Source organism: Aythya marila, assembly GCF_965140915.1.
Source record: "Aythya marila genome assembly, chromosome: 5".
Classification (NCBI taxonomy): domain Eukaryota; kingdom Metazoa; phylum Chordata; class Aves; order Anseriformes; family Anatidae; genus Aythya; species Aythya marila.
The window spans coordinates 53052071-53064530 of record NC_139046.1 but is presented as its reverse complement, the minus strand read 5'-3'; the positions used below and the strand labels follow the sequence as shown (position 1 = coordinate 53064530).

The window sequence follows — 12460 nt, the reverse complement described above, 5'->3', positions numbered from 1 at the left end:
CTCTTAAGCTGAAAGATTTTCAGGCTATAAATGCTGAATAGTAGGAAATGACTCTTGGTTCTTACAGAAGACTTCTTTAAGAAGAAGGAAAAAGATAACCCTAGAGCTGGAAGAATGTAGACAGGTAGGTAGGTGATCAAGGGCATGATCTGATGGTGGTACAGGGGCTTTGGCAGCAATCTAGCTTTTGTTATTTCTGTCCCTGGCTTCACTGTGCTGCCCTCTTTGGTTGTCTGTGGGGCTGTGCTCTGAGCTTCCCTCCCCCAACCCCTTTTTCTTGAAAGTAATGTAAGTCAGCTGCCTCGTTCAGTGGCTCTTGCATGATTGCTGTAAGGCAGAGGGGAACAACACCTGGAACTGTTTAAGGGTGATGCTCTAGCCAGAGCCAGTCTTCTGAGGCTGTAGCCTGAGGAACTGATGTGGAAAGCAGGGGGATTTGATAGGATGGCAGATTTAGGAGACATGAATATTTTCATCTTTCTACAAGGAAGCTGTCGTAATTGCAGGATCTTGTGTTATGTAGAGCAGCAATTGTTTGAAAATTATTTTTCACTCTTGATGTGGAAGACTTGTAATTTAGCTGGTATGTGTAAGAAAATTCCTTTAGCAGCAGCCCTGTCAGTTCCTTTCAATTTGCCTGCCTTCAAGGCACGACTGTGCAGCTGCGTGGCTGGTAATCCCATCTGTCCAGTCCGCGCTGCTGAAGAGAGAAGCGTGCTGAAATGTGGCAAAAGCAAGCTTTATGCATGGCTGCTGCGTGTTCCCACCAGGCATGGTTCTCTGGGGAGAAAAGCAGCGTCTGCCCTCAGCAGGGCCCCTGGGAGCCGGGCTGTGGGGGGCAGTTTGGGGGCGCTGAGCACAGCTGGGAGGGTCAGGACCAAAATCTCCTACAGGTGGGCAGTTGCTGCAGGCAGGCAAATTAAGGTATTTATATCAAGGTCAAAGGTGTCAGAAATGGGGACGTTGTTTTAATTTTGACTTGCTGTAGCTGGAAGCCAGCTTCGAAAAGGTGATGCCCTAAAATCTGGCTGTGGGGACAGCGCTGCAGCTAGGGGAACGAGGCAGGACCCAACGGGATGCGGTGCCCTTGGGTTAAATGCAGCATGGCCAGGGCTTGGCTTTCGCTGCTTCTCCTCGTGTACCACAGGGCGACGCTTCCAGCTCTCCAACCCTTATTTTCCAATAACGGGGGAAGGCAGGCAGGACCCTCAGAACTCCCCGCCATGCCCGGGGGCTGGGGGCCGTGTGGCGGCCGCCCTGAGGCGAGGAGCGGCCCGGCCCCGCCCCGCCCCGCCCCCTCTCCTCACCTGGCGGCCGTTGCCGGGCCCGCGACCGTTACCCCGCGCGCGCAGCCTCGCGCCTCGTGAGGCGAGCGGCGCCCTCAGGGCCCCGTGAGGGGAGCGGCCTCGGGCCGGGCCGTGCCGGGCCGGGGGGGCGCTGGGGGCCGCCCCGGGAGCCGAGCCCGTCCCGGCGGCGCGGAGCGGGCTCCGCCGGCCCCGTTTCCCTTCCGGGGGCGTCGCGGCGGGCGGAGGCCCCCAGGCGGCCCGCAGGGAAGCGCCCGCCCCCGCCGCCCGCGGCGCGGTAAGATGGCGGCCGCGGCTCAGGCGCTGAGCGGCTGCGGGCTGCTGCTGGCCGCCGCCGCCCTGGCGCTGCTGGCCGTGGCCATCGGCACCGACTCCTGGTACGAGACGGACGCGCGGCGCCACCGCGAGCGCTGCCGCGGCTTCGGCCACAAGCGCAGCGACCCGCCCGGCTCCATGTCGGCGCCCAGCTCGCACCTGCCGCTCCGCGCCCGGCCCCCGCGGGCCCTGCTGCCCGGCCGGCCCCCGGCCCCCGCCCCGGCCGCCGCCGCCGCCGCCGCGCTGGACTCGCACTGCGGCCGCCGCTTCAACTCCACCGTCTCGGGGCTCTGGAGGCGCTGCCACCGCGCGGGCTACGAGCCGGACAGCGAGGAGCTCATCCGGAAAGGTGAGGGGAGCGGGCGCGGCCCCGGGCCCGCTGCTGTCCGTGGTGCTGAGCGCGGCGGCCGCGGTGCGGAGGGCCCCGAGCCGCTCCCGGGGCCCCGTTTCCACACCTCGGGGGCCGCAGCGCCGGGTGGGACCCGCTCCTCGACAGCCCCTCCCGTGGCTTGGTGCTCGGGCAGGGTGCTGCTGGGCGTTGTGGCCCCGGCACCGCGCTGCTGAGCGCATAGGAACGTGCGGGGCTGTGTGCAGCTCTGTGCTGTGCGTGGCAAGGAGATGGGGACCTGTTGTGCCTCTTGTAGCCTAGGGGGCTTCACGCTGCTGCAGGGGATGGCCAGACCTTCACGGTGACTGGTGTGTGTCCGGCTGGGTCACCCAGGGCTCCAGGTGCGACAGGAGAGAAAGCTGTGAATGTGATGCCATCGTGGTGCAGTGCAAAGCCCAGCAGTTTGTGGAGTATGGATAAAATTCCTGGGCTGGGTAGCACAAATAATGTAGCGGGCTGACCCGCCAAGTCAACATAAATGTCATAGAAAATAAGCTTAGGGGAAAAAATACTGTGCGTGATTAATGATAAATAGCAGGACTTCGTGTTCCAGAAGGTACATATTGGTACAGGGAGAGTAGGAGTTGGGAGAAGTGCTTCCATTGAGGCACAAAATGGAAATGCTATCTTAAGAAAGCAGAAGCAGTTCTTCAGTGTGGCTTCCAACTGTGACACCAATCCCGCACAGCGGAGGATGGATAGACTGGCGCTGCGAGGCTCAGCTCGTCATTGTCCGTTCTTTCCAACGCACAGCAGTGACTCTTACTTTTAGAAACTCCAGTGCTTTGTGATTACCTTCTTCCTCTATTTAATCTCCTAGCATCCATTTTATGCATTTTCATTTTTATTTCCGTGTTGATCTCATTTCGCTAAAAGGCAGTTCATTAATTTCATTCTATTAATTGTCCCTATGATGTAAAATGTTTATCTGTTTTTCTGCTTCATAGCAAACCAAATGCTTTCAGCTTCTACTGAGATTAGCAAAGGGTGGGGGAAGGGATGGGAATACTACTTTGGCCCTCAATACTTCTGTTTTTGAGGGATTTTGCCAACACTACTGCTGTCGGGTGTAGAGGCCAGAGTCTACGTTCTGCATGTGTGAGGGTGTTACAGAGTGGTCCGTGATCTTCCTTAGGGCCCAATGTGTTAAACTGGAGAGATTCCAAATACAAAAGATTTTCCTTCTACTTTATTTTTTTTCCTTCAGCTGTTCTAATAGAGGACATTGCCTTTCCCTGCAAACCTTGCTTCCTTGTATTCTCTGCCTACGTTGCTGCTGTACAGATTTAGGTATCATCTTATAGAAGGAAAATTATTAATAATAGTTCTTGTGGAGTCAGGTCTTTAAATAGATATGACTCTCGTCTTATCCCCTCCCCTGACCTGCTTTTCTAGCAGCCTCTCCGTGTTCTCACTGTGTCTATCTTTTTTCTGACAGCTATGATTAAGCAGCCTTTTCCAGCCGATGGTCAGGGGTGGCTGTTGTTGTGCTGTTATTTCAAGAATGCTACTAGATGCCTTCCAAAGAGAAGCAAATGGGCTTTTTATCCTAGTGTGAGCTGAAGCTCACTACTGTGCTCCTCCGAGTGTCCTACTTTCTCTTCAATTAGCGCTAAGTTTTCAGCTAGCCCTTTGGTGATGCGTGATACCTCCTTCTGTTCTCGATAGTCTCAAGAGTAGAGATTTTTATAGGCTTTAGTGACAGAGGAGTAAGTAATTTTTGTGCAAGTCCAGTGGCATTTTGATTAAGGTTTCCACTCTTCATTTTCTAGCATCTCTGGAGTAAGGTTTATTTTCTTTCTGGGTTTCTCTTGAGTGCTGATTAAATTACTTAAATCCGTAAGTGTCTTTTTCTGTTTAGATAATCCTGCAGATTTCTAGTCTAATCCTTATCTATTGCTATTAATGCAAACTAAGTGCTGTGGAAACTTCAATACTTGAGCATTTTAGCTGGTGATGCATATAGATGGATATGTTTACATATGTAATTTATATACTTGCTTTATACGCTTAAAAGGAAAAGGCAGGAGTCAAAAAACACGGAGCAAAACCGAGAGGTGGGAAAAGTTTAAATGGAAGAGGGAAATAATGTGTGGGTGTTTCCTTAAAAAGCAACATTGCTATTTTGGATCTGTGGAAAAATAGACAGTTTGACTTTAAAAATACCATTGAGGTTAAAAAAAATGGACAGATGAAAAGGGGAAAATGGAGATTAGCAATTAGTACAAGATAGCAGCCAAAGAACTGAACCACATGGTGGGTAAAATGAGAGGGTCTCTGTGTGTAGGGGCAGTCTCTGTGAGCATGAGAACTTGAGCAATGTGCCTCATCGAATAATGCCTGGGCTCAGTGCATTCCACCCTGGAGACGGCAACAAAATCATTTTGCATGGAGAACTCGTGGCGAGGTCCTGCTGGGACTCATTATACGCTGTTTAGTGGTCTTGTCTATCAATACGAGAAACAGTGTTTGCGAAGTGGTGACTGTAGAAAATGATTAATTAGGAAAGATCAGTTCCAATGGGCTGCTTTGGGTAACTTGGTGGGTTCTTTTGAACAATGTGCATTTGTACACGAGTAAGTTGAAGGAATGAAAACCAAAAAATGTTCATCACTGTTCATAAACTGTTCTTTTTATTGCTTTTCAAGCTTGTTCTGAAAAGACTGAGGGATGGGATTGGTGGGTCTCGCACGTGCTGGGTAAAAATGACTTGTTAGTATCATGACGTAGCTGAGAAGGTGAGAACTACCATATGCTTAAGCAGGGGAACACTGCAGTTTGTGGCAGGAGGGAGGCCCTTAAAAGAAAACTGCTCCATCCCAGTGTCTGTATTCCCTGTGCTTTCCAGCTGGTGAGAAAATGGAAGAGTTACAGGAGTGGCTGTGTTAGAGCAGGATAGAGCATAGGATAGGTTAGGATAGGTTAGAGCAGAGCTCGTGTTAGAGCAGGATATTTAGTAAACTCAAGCTGTTTAGTCGTGGCCATTGGTAAGTACGATCTGTTAATAACTATAGTTGTTAAGAGCTGTATTTTTTAAAAAGAAATTTGATTTACCAGATCTAGAGGGCTTTGGGCAGCGGTGTGGACAAAGTGATCCAGAGCTGTGAGGTGAGGAGCAGTCATGGGGAAAAATAGCCGGAATAGGCCAGGGGGCTGCTGAGGCTGCTTGGTGCTGGGGCAGGAAACAGGGGAGGGCCAGAGCTGGCGCTGGGAGCTCAGCGGTAGCCACCCCTGGCCTCACCCGTGGTGAGGAGAGGGCCTTCCATCTCCTCCTAGTAGCACTGGCACACACATTTCAAAGGCAGAGAGAGCTGGAGACTAAACTGAGAAAAAATCGGTGCGCAGAGCCAAGGACTACAAACTCCATGTGTTACAGTGGGTCCAGATCTCCCTTTCCAGGTGTGTGGCAGCCAAGGGACAAGGGGCCTGTGCTCTGCCTGGGTATCTGGGGTCCGGAAATTCTTCATAGCCAGCATTCTCTGGTCTTGCCCAGCCTCAGTGCTCAGCTGGGGAAAAAGAATGCATCCAGGGACACAGAGGTGTGGTGCCCCAAGGGCAGTGAGAGGTCACAGGAGGGAAACCTGTCTGCAGCTGCAGCCCTGAGGGAAAAGGATGTGAGGGCAAGGTGTGAGAAACAGCCTTGGAGTGGGAGGCTACAGTCGTGTGGGTTGGCCATGAACGTGTCAATGTGACACTGCCAGATGCACTTCGCTGCTTCTCATGTTTATTTTTTAATCAAGAAAATTGCACATGCAGTGCAACTTTCATAATGTTCTTTTAATGCCCCTAAGAACTGCTAGGATCAGGCTGCCCGCGTAACCTTTTTCTTGTACATAGACCGTATGATAATAGAATCTCTCAAGCGCGTGTCCCCTTCTGTCCTGCATTCTCAAATTATTTGTGTGCCAAAACCAACAGCGCTCCCTTAATTTTTGTCCTCCTTGTTCACCACGCTACTCTGTTCTATTCAAACCTTTGCCTGAAGGCAAACTTTTTAATTTTGGCAGGCTTTTCTGTGCTGCTTTTCTGAGCAGCACAAAACAAAAGCAAAATGACTTTGCTGGCAGGTTTCTGAAATGGAGGACAGGATGCTCTCCCTATTTTATAGCCTATGATTTCAGCTGTGTAAGGACTTAAGACAAAGGACTAATCAGGGTACCTTTGGAATGCATTTGATTTTGTAGTTACTTTGTGGTTTTCTTTTTTTCTGTGAGCACTTAGAGAACAAGGTGTTACACTGCTAAATGCAGCCCCGTGAAGTGCTTGTGTGTATTTGAGTGCGTGGTGTCTCTGCTAATCAGACTTAGACCTGACCAAACTGGACACGTGAACTTGTCACTGCAGTTGCAAAACCTGGCTACTGAGGCTTGCCTTGGTGCATGCAATAATTTTGTGGGAGAAAGTGGGTCACGTTCAGCTGTGAGATCACTCTTACCACTTACCTGATCCTCTGACTCTTGCCTACGTATTTCAGCTTTTTTTATCACATGGAAAAGGGACCTACAGTGAGTGGCCACCCTTGTTTTGCTTGTGGCTCACACCAGAATGGGTCCATCCCACACTCAGGATCTTAGAGGAAGACTGGCTTATGGTGGCGTTATCAGAGGCTGTCACCAGGTCTGTGGATCAGGGGTCAGAGCTGAGCTTAGTGGGCACCATAAACCCTGGAATTCTCCATCTCCTGAGCTCTTCACTTTGCAACCGTGCTGTTTTAATACGGGCTTATGTGCTGCCTACATAAAGTCAGCACTTTGAATTCTGGAGAACGGATTAGGAGGAGTAAAGTTTTTTAAACCAGAACCAGAATGAACTGCTATTTGAAAATGTCTGAGCAACCGGATTTGTATAAGAAGGTGGAGGTTTTACTTTATTCCATATGCAAACTGTTGTAGCAATGTGGAACAGATGTTCTCAGGCAGCCCTACAGACCCATTCCAAAACAGCCGCCAGGCGGGTGCCCTGCTCAGCAGGGAGAGGCACATGGGGCAGGTCGGGCAGCTTCCCTGTGGCTCGGGAGGCAGTGGGGAGCGCACCCGAGGACAGGAGCCCGCTTGCAGTGCTTTGCTGCTTTGTGTGGAAATCTAGCGTTGGGCTTTTCCCTCTTTGGGGCACGTGCTTTGCATGTCTGCTTGTTCGACTTCAGTAAGAAATGTCACTGTTTTATTAACGTGAGGAACTTCAGATCACCTTCCCCTCCCTGGCGTGGTCGCTGGAGTTGGCTGGGTCTTGTGTGCACTCCTCCCGGCCTTGTGAAGTGGGGGCTTCCTCCTTGCAGGAACCGCTCAGTGCCAACCCAGGGAGTGCTGTTAGAGAACAAAATAAGGCTTCCCACTGCTACGGGAGCAGCTCAAAGCTCATTTCTTCTCCTGGGTTTTCTTTCATCTTTTGCAAAGCTGGTCACTGAGTCTGCAGCTCTCTGCTAGTGATTGTTCACCAGCTTAATTAGCTCACTGGCCAGCTGATTGTTTTCGAGTGGTTCTTCTGCCCCAGCATTCAAGTGCCAGTAATGACCTGTGGCCATTGTTTAAGGGGAACTTTTTGTGCTATTTAGCTTTGTTACCTTTCTGACTGGTCTCTCCCTCCCCACTATCCATGTTTATTTCCTCTCCTCTGTTTTCTAAACTAAAAATTCCCTTTGAGAAGAGCATGTATGTAGGTTCACGTTTGCATCAGGGATACACTTTACTTTAAGCTATGGTGGAAACAAGCCTGAAGGGGTACTATTGTCCATCAAAAATAAAGCAAAGAGCAAATGACTACTGGATTAGATTCAAACTTTTCTCCCTTTCAATTCACTTTTTAGCATTCATTCAAAATTTTCAGAAAGTGATTGAAATCTGTACTCTTAAGAAACAAACCAGTCCTGTTCATATTCTGACATGTTCTTGTCTCCTCAGCTATCCCAAAGAGGTTGTACCAGTTCCTCTAGGAGTCTTCTGGATCCATTTTTGATGGCTGTCATTGCTGTTTACCTTCAGGCTTTTCCTCCTGCGGCCTGCCTGGGGTAGCAGGGTTCCCCCTTAGCCAGTGTTTCCTTATAGCAAGGCTCCCTCCACTCCTAATCTGAGTCCCTGAAGTAAACGGTTCTTTTTTGATGGTATTTGCTCTGGTACCGAACTAAGACTTCCCTTGTGTAAGCTCTGCTGGGCCAGCCAACTCAGCAGCAAGTGCAAGGCACGGGGATTTTGCCGTGTTTCACACTGGTGTTCCCTTGCAGGAGTCATTCAGCGCTGCACCGCAGTGAAGTACCACTACACCTCCAGCTCTCTGCCTCGCAACTTACCCATCAACATCACCAACACCATCCGGCAGGACGAGTGGCACGCTCTCCGTAAGTAACCCAAGTGATGCACACGACTGTTTGGATTAGTGATGCTTTAATGTAATGCCAGGTGAGGGCTTTACATCAGATACCCTTCACAGGTATAAAGAGGTATAAATACCTATTTGTTAGTGAAATGGGAAAGCAGCTGGCAGTACAAGTGGAAAGGGACGTAAGATTTGGAGGGGCTTATGCAAGTGAAATGGGAATACAGAAAAGTGTGCTGCAAGGTATAACTTTATTCTGGATCTGGGGATGGGCAGTTTCTAGCTGGCTTGCAGCGAAGGTGCTGCGTCACCATCTCGTCTGTGCAGAGCTTGGTGCATTTTCTTGTGTGCACACTAGCGACCTGGTGCAGCTCCCTGGCAACCAGCTCTTTTAGGGAACATCTCCGTTTGTCCTGTCGCTGGCTCCCAGCCCACAAGCTGCCTCGTGCCTCAGTCCTTCCCACGCAGCTGACTGACCTGTAGCCTGTTGCTGACAACGATTTAATCAGGCTCTTCTGCTCCTGCTTCTCCCTGTACTTGTTTGGTCCCATTGCCTCACAAAATGCTTCATAGCCACAGTCACGTGAGCCACAGTGCTGAGGAAATTCAGCTACAGCCTGAACCCCAAGGAGGCAGGACCACTGCTTGTGTTGTGGATGACGAGGTGCTGTTCATATCATGGTTGTCTAAGCGTTTTATTTTTGGAGTTTGTTACTGTAGTTGTTACCTTCATGCTGTATTGATCTTCCGTCTGCTTGTCTTCCCACTATTCCTGTCTTCACCTCACGGTGCCTGCCTTCCTGTGCTTTACTTCTCTTCAGCGTCCCCTTCCTCCTTTGGTTTCTGTTTTCAACACTCACAAAGAAATGCACACACACAAGCCTTTGCAGTACTGACATTTACAAACCATTGCAGAATTCATAACGTGCCCCTTCTGGCCAATGCTGAGGAGTGTTTGGCCGGTACTGCTCTTGGTCAGCGAAAGAGAGCTCCTAGTTGTAGTGCCCAGCAGAAGGGAGGCCAGCTGGCTGGGTGCTGAGAGGTAATTTGCATGTAGCACTGAAACTTTCGCAAGGAAGCTACAGGAGGAGGAGCACATAGGTGTAAGTACAAGCTTTAGCAACAGCAAGTTTAAATCTGTCCAGACTCTTCTCCCTGCTGTCATGTCTGGGTGACGTCATCTTCATTTCTTCTTTCTGCATTTTCTGCTTTCTCTCCTCAGATCTGCGGAGGATGACAGCTGGCTTCATCGGCATGGCCGTCTCCATCATCCTGTTTGGGTGGATCATTGGCGTGCTGGGCTGCTGCAAACAGCAGGAGCTGATGCAGTACGTGGCCGGGCTGCTCTTCCTGATGGGAGGTGAGAGCGCTTCGTGTGTGTTCTGTTCCTGGTGCCACCAGTCAGCACAGTTGGCTGGGGAGGTGCTCTTAAAGTCGAGTCAGCCCCGCAGCAAACCCAAAGCGATTCGTTAGTGCAGCGAGCCATGGGCACAGCACGGGGCTGCCACTTCTGGCACCAGGCAGGACCTGGGCGTGCGTGTGCCTGGGTGGGTGGCCCTGGCTGTACACGCGCACACCTCGTGCTCTGGGGAGTGGTGTGTTGTAGCCACAGGGACTGTGAGCACAGGCCTCTTGCCTGCCCTGACTGCGTGCAGCCGGCTGCTCCTGTCAGGCAGCTCAGCTCATCATTTTCTCTAGGGAATCTTAAAGAAAATAATCAACGTACAGCACCTTGCGGCTGATCACAGATGCTCATGTCAGCCCTCAAAAACTAGGCCAGTTTTTGTTTACTTGAAAGGGGCATAGTAGCAACAAATGCACCAAAACGGTGAGCTACAGAGTTGCTGCAAGGCTGACTCTTTAAATGGAAGCAATAAATTGGCAACTTTTAAGTAGAGGCATGTTTTTTTTTTTCTTAATTGAAAGGCAGAGCTGCCACCATTGAGCTGCTTGGTGTGACTTGATTAGCTCAATTAATGTAGATGTGATTGAGCTAAATTCTACCCTGCCTCAATTGTATCTGGTTTTTGAAGCTACAGCTAATCTTTGAATTGTGAGCCCTGACCTAAAAGGATAGATGACCTAAAAGGATTAGATGGTTAAATTGGGAGGGGAATGTGTCACAGTTTTTCCCGAAGCATTTCACTTTGATTTTATAGTCAATGTTTTCACAGCGAACAGTGACTGCTGCTGCCTGCTTCAGGGACTTGCACTGGACAGACTCATGCTAAAAATGTTCTTTGGCTTTTTTTGTTTTTGTTTTTTTTTTGTTTTTTAGCTAAGACAATATTGCTTATTTGGGAAGGGTAGTAGAAAAAGGTGTAATGCCTGTTTTTGAAAAATGACTTTTACAATACCTAGGGGGAAGACAACAAACAGCATAATTAACCCGAGGGCACTGTAGAACCCTCTTGCTTTTCTCCTGCAGGTACGTGTTGTATCATCTCACTCTGCACATGCGTAGCCGGGATCAATTTTGAGTTATCTCGCTATCCCCGCTACGTTTATGGGCTGCCAGAGGACATCAGTCATGGCTATGGCTGGTCCATGTTCTGTGCCTGGGGAGGCCTGGGCCTCACCCTGCTGGCGGGGTTCCTCTGCACACTGGCCCCGTCACTCAACACTTCGCGGGCATCCGTACAAAAACCCAGACAAGAAAACGGGGCCGTGTGACCTCGGAGGGAGCGAGGAGAGACTCTGGGACGCGCAGCCTGGGCAGAGCCGTGGGTTAACACCGGAAGAGGTGGCACGTCAGCGCGTGGGAGCAGTGCCATAGCGGTGGGAAGTACCAGCCTGTGGGACGCTGCTACAGACGCGTCGTGGACACAGACATTGCAAGTAACTCCAGGTTTGAATTATTGCTGATTTGCTCATTGATGGTTTAAAGGGGGACAGTTCTTTTGTTTTTGTTTTTGTTTTTCTTCTGTTTACAAGGGATTAAGTCCAAGGCTGTGTCTTCTTTTGTGCTGTTTTTTGAACTGTACCTCCACGGTCCTGTTATTGTCCAGTTGTAAGGGATGTTTACGCACCAACTCTATTGCTGCAGGTCTGTGTAATTCAGACCCAAATTAGGGAAGGAGCTATGTGAGGTTGGCTTGAACACTTTTGCAACAAACTTGTCTAGTGTTGGCTCAGGCCATCATTTCCCAAAAGAACCTTGATCTAAGCCGAGGTTTAGGCCAAAGAATTAGCCCATCATTAGTATTAATTCATCTAAAGCAGATATCTGTGCTATTCTATGCTGTAGCATCAGCTATTTACTCACCACTAAAGCTGTTTCCAAAAGGAGCCTGCTGTAAATGAACAGCAAGCCTCTGAAAATTTCTTACCGGCTTTAGGAGAGGAGGGGAAGGTTTTCCTCAGCTTCTTCCACAGGTAAGGTTACTCGTTTGGCTAATGTCCCCTTGCTTAATGGGGAGATGTATGCAACATGCAGCTTGTGACAATTCAGCTAGAGGCCAGGGTACATTTCTGAAAGTAAGTCATAGTTTGAGCTGCTGGGATCAACTTTCACCACCCAAATAACTTGTGGGTGCAACTCCTGTTCTGTGAAAGGAGATGAGTAATTTTCCCCGAGCTCAAATAGCAGTACTGCTGAAATAGCAGAATGTACAGCCCCCTCCAATATTCACGTCCAAAGGAACTGCAGTGTATTTGCCTCAGGAACACGTGGCTTCTGCTCACTTCACCACCCACCCACCCCTTTATAATGTCAAATGCCCCCTGAGCACAGCACGACAAGAACATGCATGCTCCACTGGAACAAGCTCCCTCTAAAACGGACCTTGGAACCAGTGCAAGTACTAGGGCTAACTCAGGAACATCAGCCAAAGTACTTTGGGGTGCGTTTTTCTTTCATTCACCTATTCTTTCTTCCCTTACATCCCTGCCCCTCTCCCAAGTGTCCAAAAACTGCACAGATAAAGATGAGATGGCCAGCATTTGGAGATGTTTACATTGTACTTCAAATACAATACAGTGGCATGTAAGATACTTAATGCTAAAGTCAGTGTATTTATGAAAAGTGTAATTTTTAAATGGAAGTTTTAATTCTCAACCGGCATTAAAAGTACTGAAAGACTTGCTCAGTGGACGTAATTGTGAATTCTTTGCTACTAATTACCAGACTGACTCACCAGAAAGC

General features: G+C 49.6%; 1 protein-coding gene across 1 annotated transcript; it reads left to right on the top strand.

Annotated features, from left to right (window-relative positions):
• Positions 1 to 1546: 1546 nt before the first annotated feature.
• On the top strand, positions 1547 to 12209 carry LOC309878674 (transmembrane protein 178B-like). The gene is made up of 4 exons (XM_082761475.1): positions 1547 to 1968; positions 8225 to 8338; positions 9539 to 9676; positions 10745 to 12209. The coding sequence occupies exons 1-4, from the start codon at positions 1587 to 1589 to the stop codon at positions 10987 to 10989; spliced, it is 879 nt and encodes a 292-aa protein (XP_082617601.1). The 5' UTR covers positions 1547 to 1586; the 3' UTR covers positions 10990 to 12209.
• Positions 12210 to 12460: the final 251 nt, after the last annotated feature.